The sequence below is a fragment of the Condylura cristata genome, unplaced genomic scaffold (genome assembly GCF_000260355.1).
Source record: "Condylura cristata isolate star-nosed mole 26May11 unplaced genomic scaffold, ConCri1.0 scaffold00027, whole genome shotgun sequence".
Classification (NCBI taxonomy): domain Eukaryota; kingdom Metazoa; phylum Chordata; class Mammalia; order Eulipotyphla; family Talpidae; genus Condylura; species Condylura cristata.
The window spans coordinates 5,965,718-5,985,889 of record NW_004567128.1 but is presented as its reverse complement, the minus strand read 5'-3'; the positions used below and the strand labels follow the sequence as shown (position 1 = coordinate 5,985,889).

Sequence of the window (20,172 nt, the reverse complement as noted above, 5' to 3'; positions counted from 1 at the left end):
GGGGGGGGGGGGAGGCCCACTGAGGGAAGCAAAATGGCAACTACAAAGGTCCCAAGGGAGAAAACAAGATTGGCTGTTTGATGAAGCAACGGCTCAAGTGACAGAGCAGAGGCTGATGTCAGAGAGTTAAGCGGGGACCTGGAGGTAGAATAAGGAGAGGCCAGAATTCCACTGGCTTACTGTGGGTGCCAAGAAATGCCAAGGAACTACCAGAAGCTGCAAGAATAAAGAAGTGTGGTTCCCGAGCACCTTCAGAGAGCGCACTGCTCTGCGGACACCTGATTCAGCCTCCGGCCTCCTGAGCCGTGAGAGACTAAACACTCATATTTGAAGTCACCGAGCTTGTGGCACTGTGTTACGGCAGCCCTGGGAACCAAGGCAGGAGAGTGTGATGGGGATGAGGAACCGGTGATGAGGACAGAGGTGTGTCTTTGAGAAGGCGACAGGGAACCGCTGCGAGATGCCAGGTGAGGGCTGGTCTTTGATAGTAGCCGAATCACCTGCCTGCTCCCAGAGAAGCGCAGCACCCTTCAGAGAGGACCAAAATAAAGGGCTCCCCAAACGCTCTGAACAGCAGAGAACGCCACAAACAGCCTTTGTAACAGAAACCCCCTCTCCTTTCAACTAACACACCCTATGCAGCCTCCACATTAAAGTTCCCAGTCTTCCTCTAAGCAGGTAAGAACCAACCCATGGAAGTTAAAATACAGCCATTCTCTGCCTTCTTAAGGAGTCTGAGAACAAAGGGGCAAGTCTTACCTACAGGAAGGGAGCCAGATGCTCAGCCAATGTTTGTCAAAACAAAACTACTAAACAGCCAGATGAAAGGTCCAGTCCTCCAAACCCAGGGCGCACCTTACCTTGAGCTGCTGCTGGAGCTCACTGTTCAGCCGAGCCAGCACAGCGTTCGCCTCCTTGTTCTTGCGGATAGCAGTCTGGATCGCCTTCTTCTGCTTGGAGGACTGCCTGTGGGAGGACAGGCAGCAGAGTGGGACAGAACTCTGGGGTCCAGGCCCCACAGGTCAGAACTGAACGATTCCTGAGAAGCGCTAAATTAACAAGAGGCTAACATCACAGGACTCCAAAAATAAAACTGGAGATTGGGAGGCAGGCAGGAGGCGGACAGGCCTCAAATGGCACAAGCTTGTTGGGGTGAGTTATTTACACCTGAAGAAGTTTTCATTTTATAACTTGAAGAAAAGCTATGAATTGAGCTTTTCAAACACTTTGAATTCCACTTATCCAAGACATTTTAACAAGCATTTCTTCCAGGGCAGGTGGCCCTGGTGGCCAAGTGCAAAGAAAAGAGAATAGAAGAACACTGTCTTTAGCAAAATGCCTGTGTTCATCTACCCAACCCACATAACTGCTCTGCTGCTGTTATTCGGCACAGATACCCAAGCAGGAGTGTGTGAGGGCGTGCAAGTCCACTTGTCAGCAACACAGAAAACTGATTTTGAACACCAATATCCCCAAACCCGGTCACAGCAGGTCCACAGGACAGGCCTGACCAGGGTAACCACAGGCCCCACTTCGCCCACTGGTCTCTGCTTCTACTAGCCCTGGTCATCCTTGGCATCCTCTTCTCCCCACAGAACAACAGATCACCATGGTTGCATCACCTACACCTTTATGCCCCGCTACAAGAGTAACAAATTCTCAAAGGAAAATGGAAATGAAAACCCCGTGGAAAGACAGGCACATTTGCCATCCCTGGCGGAGCGGCACACTGGCAGACACGGAGACCACAGCAGAGGGGCGGGGGTGCCACGAACACATACATGTGCCAGTGGCCCTGCCACGTGTAGAAGCCACCCTGCCTTCCCACAAGTGTTGAGTTAATACTGATTTTTCATACACATAGGCAGGGAAGAGACTGCAAAACATATTTTCAAAAAGACGCAGAGTGGACACATGGTTTTAGGATAAGCCAGAGCAGACACACTCTTCCATCCCATCCTCCTAGTACAGTGGAAGCCCTGGACAGCCTATCAGCACGCCTGCAAACAAGGCGTGAAAAAGTCACACAAGCTCAGTAGCCAGGAAGACCCACAGTAGCAAATTTCCTGGGTTTTCCTTTTTGCCTCACATATTCCAAACTGGATATGGAGAAGTTAGCAATCCAAAAATACCAACAAGGATAGATGAAAAACACCGCCCCCCCCCTTCAAGATTCTGCTCTCTCTAGCCAGAGGACTTGGACCCATAATCTAGAGAAGCTTATTCCAAGGGTACAAGACTGGTCAGCATTCAAAAATCAATCAATGTAATATACCCAATAGCAGGTAAAGTAACAAAAGTCAAATGACAGTGTCAACTGATGTGGAAAAAGCAGCTCATAAAATTTAATACCCATTCATGATAAAAAAGACCAACTCAGAAAACTATGAATAGAGGTGAACCTCCTCAAGTTGAACTTTTACCCCCCCCCAAAAAAAATCATACTTAATGAAAAATTGACTATTTCCCCTGAGATTAGACAAAGTAAGGATTTCTACTCTCATCACTATTTTCAGCACAATAGTGCAAGTCCTAGCCAGCACAGTCATGTATGAAAAAGAAACAAAAGGCACAGATATTGAGAACAGATAACAAGGTTGTTCCTATTTGGAGGTAATATGCCAGTAGAAAAATCCTAAAGAATCTATAAAAGGCTCTCCAAGACCCAGTAAGTGATTTTAGTAAGAATCAAAGAGTATATACAGGACAGATTAACACGTGAGAATCAGTACTATTTTGATATACTAACATGGAAACCTGAAAATCCAAGTTTAAAATACAGTATCATTTACAAACTCAAAATGAAATCATTAGGTATATCCAAACATGGAAAGAACTTGCCTGCTGAACACTACACAGTCTTGATGAAAGAAATAAACTGGGTTCTAAATAATGGAGAAATATATCATGTTCGTGATCGAAGACTCAGACTGATACACAATTCCTATTAAAATCCTGGCTCAAGACAAAGTTATTCTAAAATATATACTGAAGCTCAAAGGAATTACAAATACTTAAAACAATTGTGAAAAAGAATAAAGCAGGAGAAGTAAACTCTATAGCTGGATTATCCAGCAGTCAAGCAGTAAAGACAGCAAACAAGACTGTGTGGTATTGGCAAAGGAAGAGTCGCAAGTCGGCAGAACAGAACAGAGCGCCCGAAACAGACTCACACAAGCGCGTCAGTAAGCCAATGGAGAAACAACAGCCTCTCAACCAAGTGGTGAAGCCAATCTGCAGGACAAAAATAATAAACTTTGACCCAAATCTCATGGCATATAAAACTTAACACAAACTGATCACCAACTTAAATATACAGGATAAAACTATAAAAATTTTACAAGAAAACTTCTGAGAAACACTTCAGGACATAGGGCTGGGTGAAGAGTCCTTAGGTGTGCTACGAAAAGCACAAGCCAGAAAAAAAAAAGAAAAAACAGATTAGACTTCATCAAAATTTAAGTGTTTGCTCTGTGAAAGAGGATGAAAAGACAAGTGACTGACTGGGAGAAAAATATTTGCCATGCACAGATGTGACAATTGAATTACATATAGAATACATAAAGGCCTCTCAAACCTCAACAGCAAAAAAAAAACCAATTTGATTAGAAAATGGGTGAAGGACATGATGAGACATGTCCCCAGAGAGGACAGATGATGGCAAATGTCTCCAGAGAGGATAGATGATGGCAAACACCATCATGAAAAGATGTTCAACATACCAAGCTGAGGGGAAATGCAAATTGAGATCATGAAGGGACACACTATGAGAATCACTAGAAAGAAAACAGTGATAATCTCAAATGTTGGTGAGAATGTGGGAGAAACTGAATCTCTCAAAACACTGCTGGTGGAAATGCTTTTGAAAAACAACTTGGCAATTTCTTTTCCAACTAAGCATATACTTAGTATACAACTCAGCAGTCATGCCCTGGACATTCACCCCAGAGAAAGGAAAACATAGGAATACCTGTGCTCAGATGCTGACAGCAGCCGTCACTGAGGCTGTGCTGTCACATCGTTTGTTCTATGTAACAACTAGACACAAGCAAATGTCCCTCAACAGGTGGATGGCTAAACAGACATGGTACATCCCTGGTGCTGAGCAGTGCTGAACACTCATCAGACATGTGCGCAGCAGCCAGGCATTCTGCCCAATGAAGTGAGCCGAACACAGCTCACATGCTGTGAGCTTCCATTTACATGACATTCTCAGAAAGACCAAATGACAGGCATGGGAAACAGATCAATGGTTACCAGGGGGTAAGAAATGTGGGAAGGAGAGGTGGATGTGACTTCTGTCTCTCAGCTAGAACACACCACACATTTGATCAAATGTCACAGAACCACACAAGGGTACTGTCTCAATGTCAAGGCCCAGGGTTTTATATTGGTTAGGTAAAACATAGTCCATGGGAGAAACTGAGTGTAAGATACTCAGAAATTTATTGTACCATTTCTGCAACTTCCTATGAATCTATGTTCATTTCAAAATAGAAAGCGCTTTTAAAAGATGCTAATTAGATTACAATTGAGATAAAAAAAGGTACAAAATGATGTAAAAATAAACTGTTATAAAATAAAAACAAAACTAAACAAAACAAAAAAAGACTGATTAGAACTGGATGCCCCCCATATGCACTCATCAGACCACATGTGCCCAGCTTATAACAGCGCAGCACCCCACCCCTCAAGAACCTGCACCCAGACTGAGCGAAGGGAAGAGCAGTTCCGCCTGCTCTGCAGGGCTGATTTTGCCCAGCAAGGCAGGGGATAACTCGAAACATACATTCTAGAACCGCAGCACTATGAGGCCCTGTCCACTCAAGCTTCTGTGGCAGGCTATGCTCTAAACCTATTCTTGCACTTTCCTGCTCATCATAACACCATCCTCTGTGTGAGCGGGACACAAGGCATCCACCCAGAAACTGCCATCCCTGTACCTGTGGCCTATGGGAAGTGAGGGGGCGACATGTGCCACTGCCGTGTGAGCCCCTGAAAGTGGTCTGTGTTCCCCACCTTTGTTCTTCCCGTCTCTGGGGCCGGGAGTGTGTTAATGGTGACCCATCTTTCCCCTCAAGGATGCATGCAACACCCAGAGGGATCCAGAAGACCACAAGCTAGCTCTGCCTCTGGACTACCTAGCAACTTAGACTTCATGTAAGGAAGAATCAATTTCTACAGTACCGGAGTGACAATGACTCAGGGTTTCGTCTAACAGCTGCACCAATATTTAAAGGGATACAAATTGGGACCACTTAACCTTCACCCAGGGCTCTAATTTCTTCTAAGGAATGCTGAGTGCAGCTCTAAAAACTTGCACTATCTTCCTCTGTTTGGAAATGGTAGTTGATGCCAACTAGCAGCACCATTGTCATCCCAATGCTGCCATGCAGGAGGAGGAAGGGATCAGACCGCCAGCCACACACGCATTCGACACAGGCCAGCAGACACTGCACACTGGCTCCGGAGAGCACCTGGGTTGTCCGGGACAACTCCTGGCTCCCAGAGAAGTGCAGCGGTTCAGGCCAACACCAGCCCAGGACCAGCTCTGTCATGTAACATCCTCCAACTCTGAACTTCCCAAACAACTCTCTTTTCCCAAAGCCCATCCTTACAGCTACACAAGATGTGAGGGGATAAGCCAACCAAGCCAAATGATTTCTAAGAAACATCCACGTTTGTCTTTGCAGGCAGCTCACGCTGATGAGGAAATCAGAGTCACTTATTGCTCATACCCTGGACTCCAGCAGCTCACCTGAAGAGAACATTTTATTTCATTAGTTACTTTGCCCTAAATAAAGTAGATAATGATGCTACTCAAAAGGGGTCGAAAGGAAATCAAGCGAAGCCAAAGCAAACCATTGCCCCACTGGCTCACATTAGGGTCCTGGAGTTTAGAAACCTCTTTCGCTGTGAAAAGTCCACTGAGGAGAGGAATGAGGTATGGTTGCAACCCCAACGCCACGCTCTGCTAAGGCCATGAGCGTAAATATCACTCATGCACTTACATATACAGCAGAACTCACAGCAAGTTTCCACCTTCTTCCATTTATCTGTTCTACTTACTTCTGGACGGTTGGATGAGGCTTCACACTTGCCCCAGCTGTCGGCCCACCTGCCGTGGTAGAAGGCTCTTGGCTTTCTGTAACTTGATTTTCAGTTCGGAATTTCCTACGGATGGGCTTTGATGGAGGCTGAGAATAGGGTATGTCCTGTGGGTTAAAGACAGAACAAAAAGTTAAACAAATGTTCTCCACCATTATGTCAGTCACCTATGGTCCTTCAGCCCCCCCCACCCCCATCAATTCAGGGGTCTTCTAGGCACATCATGTCTGGGCAAGAACTAGTCATCTCACCCTGTGACGGGCCAGACAACAAAGACTGGAAACAACAAATGTTGGAGAGGACATGGAGAAAAAGGAGCTCTAATCTACTGTCGCTGGGAGTGTCACTTGGCACTGCCTCTATAGAGCACAGTACAGAAATTCCTCAAAACAAAACAAAAAACCCTGAATGGGCCTACCATACTACTAGGTATTGACCTGCAAAATATGTAAACGCTAACACAAAAGGCTCATGCACACTTATGTCTATATCAGTGTTACTCAAAATAGCCAAGACCAGAATCAGTGAGATGCCCGCTGACAGACTACTGCATAAAGAAACTGTGGACTGGATACCCAATGGAATACCACTCAGCAATTAAAAATGCTGAAATAGTGCCTTTGGGGACAAAAATAAATGAATCTTGGGGCATTTGGCAAGTTAAGGTTATACTAAGTGAAAGAGATAATGGATGGCCTATCTATCACTTGTGGAATATAAATAACCAAAGGAAACAAAGCAGCATAACAACAAGAATGATTAAGATTATTAAAATTAAACTGTTTACCCCAGGGGGTGAGGGGATAGAGGGAGATGGGAGGGGGGATGGAGTCGTGGCCCTGGGCGTGTGGGAAGGTGAGTGCACATGTGGAGAGGTGCAGTTGTGCTCCCCAAATCAGACAGCTCTGCAAACTAGTGGCAACTCAATAAACCATGAAGGAAAAACGTCAGCAGAGGGACATGGGCATCAGGTTCCAGTGGGTTTTCCTGCCTGTAGGCCAGAACCTCTTTCTGTCGCCAGAAGGACACAGGGGTCATGCTCCTGGAGTGTGTCTCTGTCTCTGTCTCTGTCTCTCTCTCTCCTTTCTTTTTTTAATTTTTTATTTCCACTCCCTTTCAAAAGCTGTATGCCTCTCACCCACCAGGCCTTCTCTAACTGAAGACAGAATTGGCTCCAGTTTCAGTTTGGGACATTTGGAAAATAAGTTTTCAAATTTGTAACAGTCTTGTCAAAGCTCATCATTCTCCTCCCCCATCTTTCTACATGAAGTCAAGCCAAAGAGCCAGAGTCTTCCGAAAGAGACAGCTGACCTACGGCCCTAGAGGCCCTGCCTCGCTGTGCTCCCGAGCCCAGGGCCCACGCTTCTGAGAGGAGAAGGGCCTGAGAACACAGGCAAGGAAGATGGTGGCGTGAGTGAGCGTGATGCTGACTGAGCAGGTGACAGGTGACTCAGTGACATGGGTAGGTGAGGGGAAGGTGCTGGGATACAAGAGGAGACCATGTACAAAGACAAAACAGGGGAGACCACCCCTCTGTCAGGGTGCCCCTGGAGGCTCATTGGCAGGAGTGTGGGGTCCTGCTAACGGCATCCGACCCACCCCACAGCACCTCTTCCTCTTGTCAAAAGCAAGGCTGCCATGTTTAGCTGGGAGTTCGGAGGGGAAATACGAACCATCAGTGACATCAAGACCAGGACCCTAATCTTCACAAAGAACCCAAGTTCTATGAATCTGGATATTTTACAATCACATCAGGATGTCAAAATCCTTAAACAGAAGGTGTGCTAACAGGCGAGAGGCCCCGGGCAAGAGCGCACACCTAGGCAGTGCCCTGAGGCTGGGCTGGCCTTACCTTCTTTGCGGGACTGCCTTCGGCGGCTTGGGAGGGGGCTCTGCTCGGCTGCAGGTGCAACTCAGCCTCTGATGCCTGCTCCGGCTGTAGCAACAGATCACAGCAAGGATAAAAATGCATAAGCAGAAGAACTACATACAAAGGAGCATGTGGGAAAACAGTCACCAGCAGAAAGGAGTTAGACAACGAGCAACCAAGCACGGCCAGACCCTCTTAGCCTCACAGGTCAGTCCTACTCTTCCTTCTCACCCTTCTTTTGGGCATTATTCAACTTTAGAGAAAGGAATCGTGGCAATTTCTTCTATAATTGGACATAAGCAGTGGTAAAAAACCGACAGCTCTTAAGTTCAAACTGCAAAAACAACAAGCTTATCAGAAAATACAGGGTTGAGAAGTAATTTAAGAGTTTAGCATGAGCACTAACAAAAACATTAATCACAATTTGAGACTGCAGTTTGCATAACTAGCTTGCTAATAAACACCCTAGTGGGAGTGACTCTCTACCTTTGCCAGGGTGCTCACGTGGGGGAAGGTGAGAACAAGTGCCATGGCTGAGGCGGCTGCAGGCACCCAGGCTGGCGAGGCCTACTCTCAAAGCCCTTCTGGACAGACGGGCACCCACAACCCAACAGCACACAGCACACAGCACAGGGTGGCTGTGTCACGTGCTACTCCCCAAGGTCCCCAGTCCCTAAAACCTAGTGCACAAAGCTTGCCACGTACACTAGGCCACAGCATTAAATGACCTTGCTTTCAGTTGCTCCTAGTCAGTGATGTGAAGTGTTAACTTGGGAGAAAAAACCCTCCCTGTGAACTGATGCGACTTCCACATTCCAGCAACCTTGCCTGCAAACTAATGTGCATCACAGAAACATGCACACAGCACGTCACGGGCTGGGACGACTGGGCTGTCATTAGGGACAGCATGCGCTGGGCCCAAGTTTGTAGGTTTTGTTTACTTGTCTCAATGGAAAGCCGATGCTTGAATGTTGGGAAGGAAGCAAATCCATGGAGTACAATCAATCCACGCAAGCAGCCGTCCCTCTGCAGGCTCCATGTGTGACAGCGCATGCCCAGCCAGAGTGTGGCAAACCAGAAAACACTGCTAGTAAAAGGCTCCTTGCAGCTGGAGATAAGATGCCGTTATAAATGTGAATGGCTCATGTTAGAAAGCTCCTGTACAGCTAAAGACCCTACTGAGTGGGAGAAAATATGCAATATGTAACTGATAAGGAGTTACTATGCAAGATACATTAAAAAGCTCACACAAGTAAACAATCAAAAAAATAAAAACCCAGTTAATAAGTGGGCAGCAGATATGGACTAGTCACCAAAGAGGATTTCCAGAAGGCCAAAAGACACAGGAAAAAATGTTTATCGTCAGTTCTTTAAAGAGGGCAGCAGCTTAAAATGACAATGAGATACCACCTCACACCATGAGAACAGTTCACACAAAGACCCCCCCAACAAGTGCTGGAGAGGAGGGCGAGGAAAAGGAACCCTCTCACATTACGGGTGCGAGTGGGAACTGGTAGCCATTACAGAATGTCATTTAGGTTCATCTTAAACTAAAAATGGAAGCACCATACCTGGCAATTCTATTCTTGGGCAGCTAGAATGGTCACAGAACACGAAACCATCTACACCAAAAGCCAGAGGCCCCACACTGCTCACAGCAGCATCGTGTGCGGGAGCATGCGCAGGGAAGCTGCTGAAATGTCCTTCCGCAGACGAATGGATTAAGATGTGGCACATACATGCCACGAAGTACTATACAGCCATAAGAAAGGATGAAATGCATCCATTTTCAACAAAATGGTAAGAACTTGAGAGAATTGTACGCAGCAAAGCCAGAACATTAAAAACAAACACTGAACATTCATATAGCACATAAAGTGACGACAGAAAACACTTCCCAAAACTAGTGGATGTCAGTAAACATCCGGAGGCCGTGTGGGTTAAGAGGGAGGGAGCAGGGAAGGGTGGTGAGGGGAAAATATACAAGTATTAATATTAAATACCAGGTCTCTATATATGTATGTGTTAATATTTATACTCCCCTGCCCACAAATGAGACATATTTTCATTCTAATCTTGCAATGAAAAGCATGGATAGGTCATATGAGCTTGGAAGGCACTGCCATGCTGGACGTGCAGAACCTTGCTGGGGCTCTGTCTGTTCCCATGGTTGCTGGGACAGTACAGCCCCAGCTCTGCTGGCTTCCCACAAGCAGGTATAGGTCCTCGAAAGGCAGACTGTGACTCTCCACCAGAATATTGGCCCACTCACTCAATTATATATTGATTTATTCATACTGCTGATGCGTCACTTTCCGAGGCGCCTTATCTCAGGTTCTGCTGCTAGGGAGCCAGACCTGATGCACCAGCAATGTGCCCCACAGAGGGGAAGCAAAAACTGAGTGTGCGCTTCCTTGACTGGTCGCTGTCTGTCTCTCTCTCATATCGGGTGCTCTGGATTAAAACAGCTGCTGTGCTGGGAGGACATTCAAGCAGTCCTAACAAGGGCCCTAGAGGCAATAAAGTAAGGTCTTCTGTTAAGAACTGTGTGACAGAGCCATCCCAGAGGGGATCATCCCACCCTGGTAGAGCCCTCAGAAGACTACAGCCCTGGCTGATGTTGACTGCGGCCCCAAGAGAGACACCGAGCCGGAGCCACCGACAGCAGATTAGCTGCTCCTATATCTCTGACGCACAAACACTTAGAGATGATTCCAGTTGTTCTGGGCCCTGAAAAGACACTCCAGTATGTCTGCAATTTGCGACTATGGTGGGGTAGGATAAGGGTGGAAAGTGGGGAGAAGAGCAGAAGAGCTGAAACTGGGGACAGGCAGAGGAGGGCACCACGCTGGCCTCGCAGACGATGCTCTTCCTTTTACTACAGGGGGCAGAGGCTGGGACTAGATTTAGAGTCTGCTCCCCACAGGGCCCCTGGGTGCTGCGAGAGTCACTCACATAGAATCAAGAAGATGGAAGAAACAGAAGCCACACTGTGACTTCTCTGTCAGTGACAGGAAGCAAACCGTGGGTTTCAGCAGTCAGAAGATCCTCTAATGACTTCAGGCCACCTGAGCATCTTCAGCTATTTCCTGTAGTTCTTACGATGTCTTTGTTTTCAGAAAGTTGTGGTAAACCTGACTGTGGTGGCCTTCCCTCATGTTTGCTCCTCGAGAGCATCGACTTCTTTCTATAAGTACCTGATTGAATGAAATCAACTCCAATGTGAGGTGTCTATAGAGTGGTTTCTGTCTTCCTGACCACACCTTGGTGGACACATTCATACTGAGGAGTTGAGCTTTATCCTGAGGGTCATGTGGGCCACTGAGGATTCTAAGTAGGGAATTGGTCTGGCTAGATCTGCATCTTAGAAAGATTATTCTAGATCCAGTGAGCAAACAGATTGAATTTCCTTATCCCAAGTGGGTTGCTCCCAATCAGTGAGCTGAAGAAGAAAACAAGATGCGAGGAGATGATCGTTTAAACCAGTCTGGTAGGAATGAAGACAGGCAGACTTGAGAGCTATTTAGACAGGAGACGGGACCATCCCTGGTGATGGACGGAATGTGGGTCAGTGAAAAAATAATGACACATGGAAGCCAAGTTTTAATCTTGGACAATGAATAAATGATTGAGAGAGAAAATAGTTGAGAGCAAGAGGAGAGAAGCTGAATAAAATGAAGCATATCCATCACAAAGATGTACCAGAATAACCCATCTGTATCTCCATACAGCAGTAGCTCTCCAACAGGGGTTCCAGAAAAATACCAGTTCCACGACTTACTTAGAACAGTGATTGACAAAAACACTCTGTAAAGAGCCAGGTAGGGAATATTTGGCTTTACAAATCATTTATTCTGTCTCCCCTGCACATATATAACTCTGTGGTTGAACACTGAAGTGGCCACAGAAAGTACACAGAGAGTACAAGAAATGGCCATGGCTATGTTCCAACAAAACACCTGGATGGGCCATCGTTTGCAGCCCCAGCCTGGAGGGGAGAAGAGTCTACAGATAGGCTCAGGAGCCATGGTTTGTCTACCTCCAGCGGGGAAAGCCGCAGAATATACAGTGCCTCACTTGCTGTGAAGTTGTGCGAGGTAAAGGGAGGTACCTGCTTTTTCCAAACACACTCGCTTCAGCTCTTTACTCTCATGTAATTTCTCTAAGTCTCCAGCAGAGCTAATGTTCTGTGCAACTTACTGGGAAACACTGACCTACAGTTTTAAAAGAACAAGGGGAAATGTTCCATTTGACTTGAACGCCAAATGTACGTCCCAAACTCAGCCCTTCCACGGAATCTTCTCTAGTGTTTGCAGCCTCCAGCTCCAGAGCCCCTGCTGTACTTTCCTCTTGACCTGGCCCAGAGGAAGGAGGTGGGAGAAACTGGGGTGCTGCCTAGCAAGGAAGAGCTCCCTTCCTTCCTTCTTGCTCTCTCTCCTCCCTTTCCCTGCCACAGCAGCTGTTGCTGCTGCTGCCAACTGCTTCTCTGCATGAATTTATTTACTGGGTGCCTTTAAAACCTCCTGGACCCAAACACAGTAGACATCATTCAAATAGTTAAAGCAGATGAATAGAACAACTGATACATGGCAGATTTTTCAAAAGTAGCTTGAACTACCAGGTCTCACTCAGATTTCACATCCGTCCAAGTAGGCAGCTTTACCAAGGTCCAGGTGCTTGTCACACCTCTCTGTAGGCCACTGCAAAATCTTCATTGGGCCTTTACTCAGCCTTCAGTTTGTTTCCTAGTCCAGTCCACCCTGCAGATTACTGAGGAACTCATCTTAAAATACATCTTCTCATCAAAACTCTATTTCCTCAAAGCCCCTCATGAACCCATAAGCCCCATGGTCACAATACAATCCTTCAGCCAGTGAAAGATCACTAATCATCTGGCTCTCACTTACCTCTGCATCATAAGGGCATTAGTGCACCCATATGGGGCCTACTTCAGGGGCAGAACTAGGGCCTGAACCTTCAAATAGATCAGGAATTTCTTCCCAACTCAATTCTCTGTGTTCCACATCTTCTAGTCCAATGATTCCCAGATATAGCTGCACAGAATTAGCTGGAAAAATTTATAAAGGAGTGTTAAAAACTTCTAGTTTAGCAAACTCCTTGGGAGATTTTTGTAGCCACCCCAAAACCAGTAGAAGCCACTGACGGTCCAAACTCTCCATTTAAGAGATGAGAACACCCAGGTGACTCATCTGGAAAAGGCCAAGGTGGTCCAGCAAAAACTCAGTAGGCATCTTACTTTCTTGCCCATGTAGTATGGTGAGGATAGGGAGGCAGATACCACATGGTTCCATCAACCAGTAAATGAGTATGTGAAGCTGGGCAAAATCACCAGCAATTAGACTTCTGTTTAAAGATCAAATGCATGGGGGAAAAAAGAACTGAACCTCCTTCTAAAAAAGTAAGTAGTCTAGTTGAAGAACTAATCAATTAAGGAATAGTGTCTTTTAAAGTTCCTAATATTCATGCTACCAACAGATTAAAAAAGAAACTCAGTTACATGGTGGAATCTACAGAAACAAAACAAAAGGTCAGATAAAGCCAAACTAAGAAATAACCCTAAAAATCTGACTGTAGAACTGAGGTTACCAGAGAGATAGGGGCAAGAACAAGGTTGGGAGGAAGCACAATGCATGATGATGAAAGGCTACAGGTGTTTTGGGGTGGTGGTAACAACACCTGTGGAAAGGAGAGATCCTAAATACCAACAGTGATGGAAACCAATGTTGCCACAATTTTAAAAAGAAAAGGAAAAATATCTACAGATTCCTTTATCACCAAATAATCGAAGCAGTTTCCAAGACTGAGAATCCTAAAGGCAAGGCTAAATTCTAGGCAGATGAGCAGAAAGTCCCAGGAGATCTTGGGGGGTGGGGGGGAGATTCCAACACCCTTTTGTTATGCTAAATGCCATTTGGTGTCTTTCACCTCAGAGAGTGCCTGCTAGGTAAGGGCGTAGCACAGGAAAGTCACCTGCTCAAATCCAGACAGAGAAGACGAACAACCAACAGCACACAGGCTACAACAAACCCCAGTAGTCCACAACCAGCCTGAGAGAGTCCAAAGGGGCGGACTGTCTGTAGGTGATTACCGAAACCCCTGACCCAAGTCACCTGAGAGAAACAGAAATGTAGACAGAGTCTCAGTACCTGGAAGGCAGGGCCCAGGTCTTCCTCACCATCATTTCCTGATGCCTGTGCTGCCTGCCAGCCAACAGCAGGTCGTCTGACCAATGTATAGGATGAGCTAATAATGAAGCCAATCCTGTTTCAGGATCAACTGGAAAGTCCCCTGTCAACTGGAGCCACTGAGCCCAGCCAGTTAGAGGGCACAGGCTTTGGAGTCAAATCCAGGCTTTGAACTTGCTTGTTGTCTAATGAGGCTTGTGCTTAACCTCCCTGAGCCACAATTTGTTCATCTACAAAAGGGAAAAGGCCCCCAACTCCTAGCATGGCTAAAGTTAAGGGAACATCTGTCTAGAGTGCTTAGCACAATTATACAGTAACTGCTCAATGGTGGCAGTTACCATCACAACTGGGAGTAAAATTACAACTGGTCTCCTTAGGCATCATTTTTGCTATTACAAGTAGCAGTCAATTCAATTTAAGAGATTTTCCCCTCTTGTCAAAGAGATAAAAACCTAGACTGAGACAGTCCTGATTTCAGGTAAGATTAAGAACATCCCATAAAGAGACTCACAGCCTAAACCTGTGCCAATGGCTATTTACCACTACCAACACTGGAGAGAATTTTTTTCAAATACAACCACCTTTAGACTTTCGGCTTTCAGGGCCGCCTTAGCACAGAACTCCTGCTCCCTACAGCAAGCCAATTCAACACTGGAGACACCAAGGGGAACAGTGACAGAGGAGCTCAGGGACCATTGCGACAGAAGTGGATAATCAGTAACTACCCTGGGCAACTAGCCCCTGGATAGAGTGGTCACACGGCATAATCCTCAGAGTCTCGGGCTGTGCCCAATTCTGGACAATATCCACGAACCAGACTTACTGTGACAACTAAAGGACTCTGGGCACTTTGGTCTGAAATTAAATCCTTTGAGCACAACTAGGGTTTTGTTATTCTAGTTTCAATTTCTAGTAATAAGCAGAGATCTGAGACAAGTCGGAGTGCCACTTCTATTCATCACATCCCTGAAACTGTATTATAACACCATGTGCAGAGCCCTCACAGGTCAAGTGACCTATGGCAGGAGGCTCTTGAGACTCATGTTTCCTATTGACCAGGGCTGAAAAGACGCCACATCATGGCTTTGCCACTAGACAACTCCCCACCATTCAAAAGTATCTGGTGGTGAGGCCTTTTAACTAGTGCCATACCTGGTATCCCCTACCAAGGTCACAGTGTGGACCTGGCGGCGACAGCAAAAGCATATAAAGATTCCAAAGGTCCTCAAAGTCCTAGTCTCACCAGACCTGCGTTTTACCACACTTGGAATGCTGGATTTCCTTCCCAGTGCCATTGTTCTGTCTCAGTGATGGAGTGTTTGAATAACATCTTTTCTAACTACCCATAGCTTTTACTTAGATTGCTATAAATATCCCCTTTGGGGTAGCCAGCCCTTCCTATGTGTGCTAAGTCCATCAGAAAAAGGTGGCTTTTAAAAACATCAATTAGAAATAGCTGGCTAGAAAGAGAGCTATTAAATTAATGTAGGAAGTCGGAACCAGCCATAAAATTAATTCAGTACTGATGAGGATATGGGTACTGCAATGTGAACACAACTGATGGAGTGTAAGTTGGTATAAACAATGTACAGAACTGTTTGGCAGCATTCACTAAAGCTAACATTTGGTTACCCTACAGCTAGGAGATTCTACTCCTATGTATACACCCAAGAGAAATTAAATCATACATTTACCCCAAAACTTGTACAAGACTATACACAGCAGCATTATTCTTAAATATCAAACTCTGAAAACTACCCAAATCTATCAACAGTAACCAACATGAATATATTTGCCCATGTGATGGAATACTACACAGTCATGATTTACACTTACACAATAGATGAATCATATCTCCTGTTTAAGCAGAACAAATCAGGCACAAGAGTACATACGGCATGGTTCTACTTATATAAGATAGAAAATAAGACTATGCTATTAAAAGTCAGAAGAGTGTTAACCCCAAGAATTAGGGCTAGAAACTGGAAAAAGGATAAAAAGGTTTCCCTGGGTATTAACAATATTCTCTTTGGTTTCAGTCCTGATTACATATATTTAACTTGTGAAAATTCACTGGATTGTATTTCAGTGAGCACTTTTTGGTATGCATGTTACCACCCTTCTATTAAAAAAAAAAAAATCCAGTTTCCTGTAATGTCCTTAAGGTGCCACCTAGTGGCCCAAGTTAAATAGGAACAAGAGGGAAGTAGTCTGAGACTTCAAAAATATGGCCCCATTATTTCTACATTTTTATGACCCCATTTCTACGAGCATATTCTGGATTGAGCCCGAGACTTAAAAAGGAAAAATAAAAGCAACATGCCCTTGCCTAGAAGGCAACCCTGACACAAGACAGAGTGGCAGGTCTAGCAAGGTGTATACTCGCCCCACCCTTCCCCATCAGCTACCACCAGCACAGTCAGTCCTTAACACAGAGGCTGGCGAAGCCCACAAGTGGGGCTTGCTCTATTTGGAGAGGTCTGCCAGCACACCAGCACATGAGGCCTACAGAATTTGCTGGGCAGGGCATTCAGGCGAGTTAGGAAGAAACTATTTATCCTGTTTTCCCCAGACAGGGTTGTTTCCCTCTTTCTCACCTTGAAGACAAGGCCTCAATTTGGTTCCCTCTAAATGTGTTTGAGCAACAGACAGAAAAGAGTACACACTGCAAGCCTGCGTAGACATGGACTGAGTGAAGGATAGGTGCTCAAGGTCGTGCTGGTAAAGCCCGGAGATGGCCTTGGTCACAGGGAGGTCCTCAAGCAAAGCCACCAACTCTAGACACAGGCCGTGAGGTACAGAAGTGAGTTAAGCAACTCATGGGAGGCTTATCTGTCTTTCCATTGATTCTCTTCTCATTTCCATTATTTACAGACACCAGTGATAATCTGGATCTGGCCTGAAGGCTGTCATGGGTCAACCCCTGATGTAGGCACAAGGCTGCCTGGGAGGCTCCGGGGTGGCAAAGAGCACGATCTACCACCCATGGTTTAGTATGCCAGTCAGCCAGACCTCACTCTGGCTTCTGACCACTAATTCCTGGCTTTCTTGAATCTGTTCTGTGTTTGCTAACTAGGCTGCCTCTGTTTCGCTGGGCCTGTAGTGACAAATAATTACAACACCTAATTTTCCTTGAGGGCTGGCCATCGGCCAGGAGCTTTCTATATGCATATTAACTCAATCACCACAATAACCCTGTGAAAGTAGATACTACCATTATCCCCATTTTATAGATGATGAAGTTGAGAAACTTGTCCTGAGACACACAACCAGTAAATGTCAGTGACAGGCTTTGAACTTCGAATTCAGGCTCTTAACTAGTCTGTCTAGCTGCCTTCCTGGACACAAGCCCTTCTTGTCCTCCACAGTCCTTTCCCACGAACACCGTAGCACATCGGAGTGCCCAGCCATCCTGCCCCACCACTTCCACGCTTGTTCCCCTCCCGTTATTAGGAGTGATTCCTGGTTTCTGTCCTGTTTGGTAGGGATCAGCAACAGTCCTGAGCGTTTAGAAAACTGGGAACTCTTGTTAGTTACAGGAAACACGGTTATCTCACTTCTGCCTGCAACCCTTGACAATAAATCATGCTGCAGGGTTTAATTGCGGCATCTGGAAAGTAGGACTGCTACATACACATGCTGAGAGACCACAGAATGGACAGTGTTAGGCATAACGGCCGTTTCCAGGGGAGGAGGGAGGTAGGCATTGTGGACAAGGAGCCCATTACCACCTTTTTGCTGCCATGGCTCTTAGCACAATGGGGGCCTATATAAGCACATCCCATTAACACCTGATTAGATGAACCTGTGGCATCTTCCAGAAAAATGATGCTACAAAAGTAAGTTTTACACAATAATATGAGCACAATATACTGTCATCCACAATGCAGGCTTACATTTATACTGGCTAAAAGGGAAGCTAAAGAAGAAAACAAATCATTAGTTTAGGAGGAAGACTAATTTACTGAAAGTTTTAATAAAATGTATCAACTCATGCCCCTCCCTGGTGGCGCAGCAGGTTAAAGCACAGCACAAAGAAGCTGTCCACTTCCGCATGAGTTCGATCCTCTCACCCTCCGCATCTCTGGCCTGTACCCCAGTTCTGTACGAATAATAAATCTTGTTTAAAAAAAGATTTATTTATTTATGCATACAGAACTGGGGTACAGGCCAGAGGAACAGGTGCAGTGAGAGGCTTCACCAGAGACAGAGTGGGGAGCAGAACAGGCAGATGGCCGAAGTACACTGCTGAGGGGAGCAGCGGGCGGGCCAGGAGAGGTCTGCCTCACCATGTGGATCTCCTCCGGGGCAGGCGGGATCGAACTCATGCGGAAGTGGCCCCAGCTTCTTTGTGTTGTGCTTTAACCTGCTGCGCCACCAGAGAGGACCCAAATAAATAAATCTTAAATAAATCTTAAAAAAAAAAAAAAGTTATCAACTCAGTCATTAAGAAGAGAGCGCTTAAGAAAACAATTGTGAGAGGCCATACCACGAGAGAGCAAGAGGGGAGGAACTGGCACTCTGGGACTACACAAGATAGGGTCGGAGTCATAGTTTTTACTCCTACTTGTTCTGGGTAACCTTGGACAAATTCATGAGGTTCTCTGTGCCTTAGTTTTGCGCACTGGCAACATGAAGATCGCGACAGAACCTACTGCCTGGTTGACACAGGCATTATAAATGAGTTAATATCCACAAAGTGTCTGGCATGTAAGCACTGTACTGAAGGCTTGATAAATTAAGTGAAGAATCACAAAGTCTCTGATTTGTATACCTTAAAAATCAATAGTGAAATGCACAAATAACAGTGATTTATTATGGAAAAGTTTTTTTGTGCCCTTTTAGTAGACAGGCTGAGGGTTGCACCTGGCCTTTTGCTATATCAAATATGGCCCACTGATCAAAATAAGAAGGTTGTTGTGGTCAAGATAAATGCATGTCTACATTGGGAAAGACCTTTTTTTAAAAATATGTATTGATTACATCATCCTTCAATTTTGTACAATGTATGATTTCCCCCATGAAATTCCCACCACCACACTTTAAAAATAAGCATTTTACCTTAATATAGGGAAATAATTCATATTTAGAAAATTATTGGTGGGCATAGACTGAAATTCTTACTAACTTTTACTGAATCAATCTATAATTATGTGTAGTGAATGACTTTTCTTGCTTTCTAAATGCTTATCATCAAATTTCTTGCACCTCTCCAGAAAACTTTCCCAGCTCTCCCTTCTATAACAGTTGACTCTGTTACTTACACTTTTGACGCTCCAAGTAGTTCACTTCCACATTCTGAACCTCAATTTCCTCTTTTATATAATGAAACACAATGACAGGTGCGAGAGCATGAGCCCTGGAACAAGAACAGTGTGCCCACTATCACCACTTCTGTTTAATTTAGTATTAGAGGGCTTGGGCTACAGCAATCAGATGATGATAGGAAATATAAGGAATCCAGGTTGGAAAAGAATTGAAATTACCATTATCCACACAAACATGGTACTATATATATAGGAAACTAAACACTCCACCAAGAAGCTTTAAGAAAAAAATAAGTGAATACAGCAAAGTGACAAATTATAAAAATCAATACATATTTACATACAGTGAATGGGAAGAAAAAGAAATTAAGAAAATAATTCCATTTACAACCAATTGCAAAAAGAATCAATACCTAGCGATTAACCTAGCCACAGAGGTGAAGGACTTAAACAATGAAACTATATGACATTACTAAAAGATATAGATTGTGGGCCCTCCCTGGTGGCGCAGCGGGTTAAAGCACAGCACTAAGAAACTAAAGCCACTTCAGCATGAGTTCGATCCCCGCCTGCCCCGGAAGTGACCACATGGCACGGCAGACCTCTCCTGACCCGCCCGCTGCTTCCCTCAGCAGTGTACTTCGTCGATCTGATTGTTCTGCTCCCCACTCTGTCTCTGGTGAAGCCTCTCACCACCCCTGAGCCTCTGGCCTGTACCTCA

At 45.3% G+C, this 20,172-nt stretch overlaps 1 protein-coding gene across 2 annotated transcripts in view; it reads right to left on the bottom strand.

Annotated features, from left to right (window-relative positions):
* The window catches only part of REPS2 (RALBP1 associated Eps domain containing 2), a 155,954-nt gene that overhangs the window by 1,487 nt on the left and 134,295 nt on the right, over positions 1-20,172 (bottom strand). For both annotated transcript variants that reach the window (XM_004689887.2, XM_004689888.2), the window contains exons 15-17: positions 7,961-8,044; positions 6,070-6,215; positions 861-966 (exon numbers count right to left, since the gene is read on the bottom strand). In XM_004689887.2, coding sequence (XP_004689944.1) covers positions 861-966; positions 6,070-6,215; positions 7,961-8,044 — 336 coding nt within the window. The remainder of the gene's footprint in view (positions 1-860; positions 967-6,069; positions 6,216-7,960; positions 8,045-20,172) is intronic.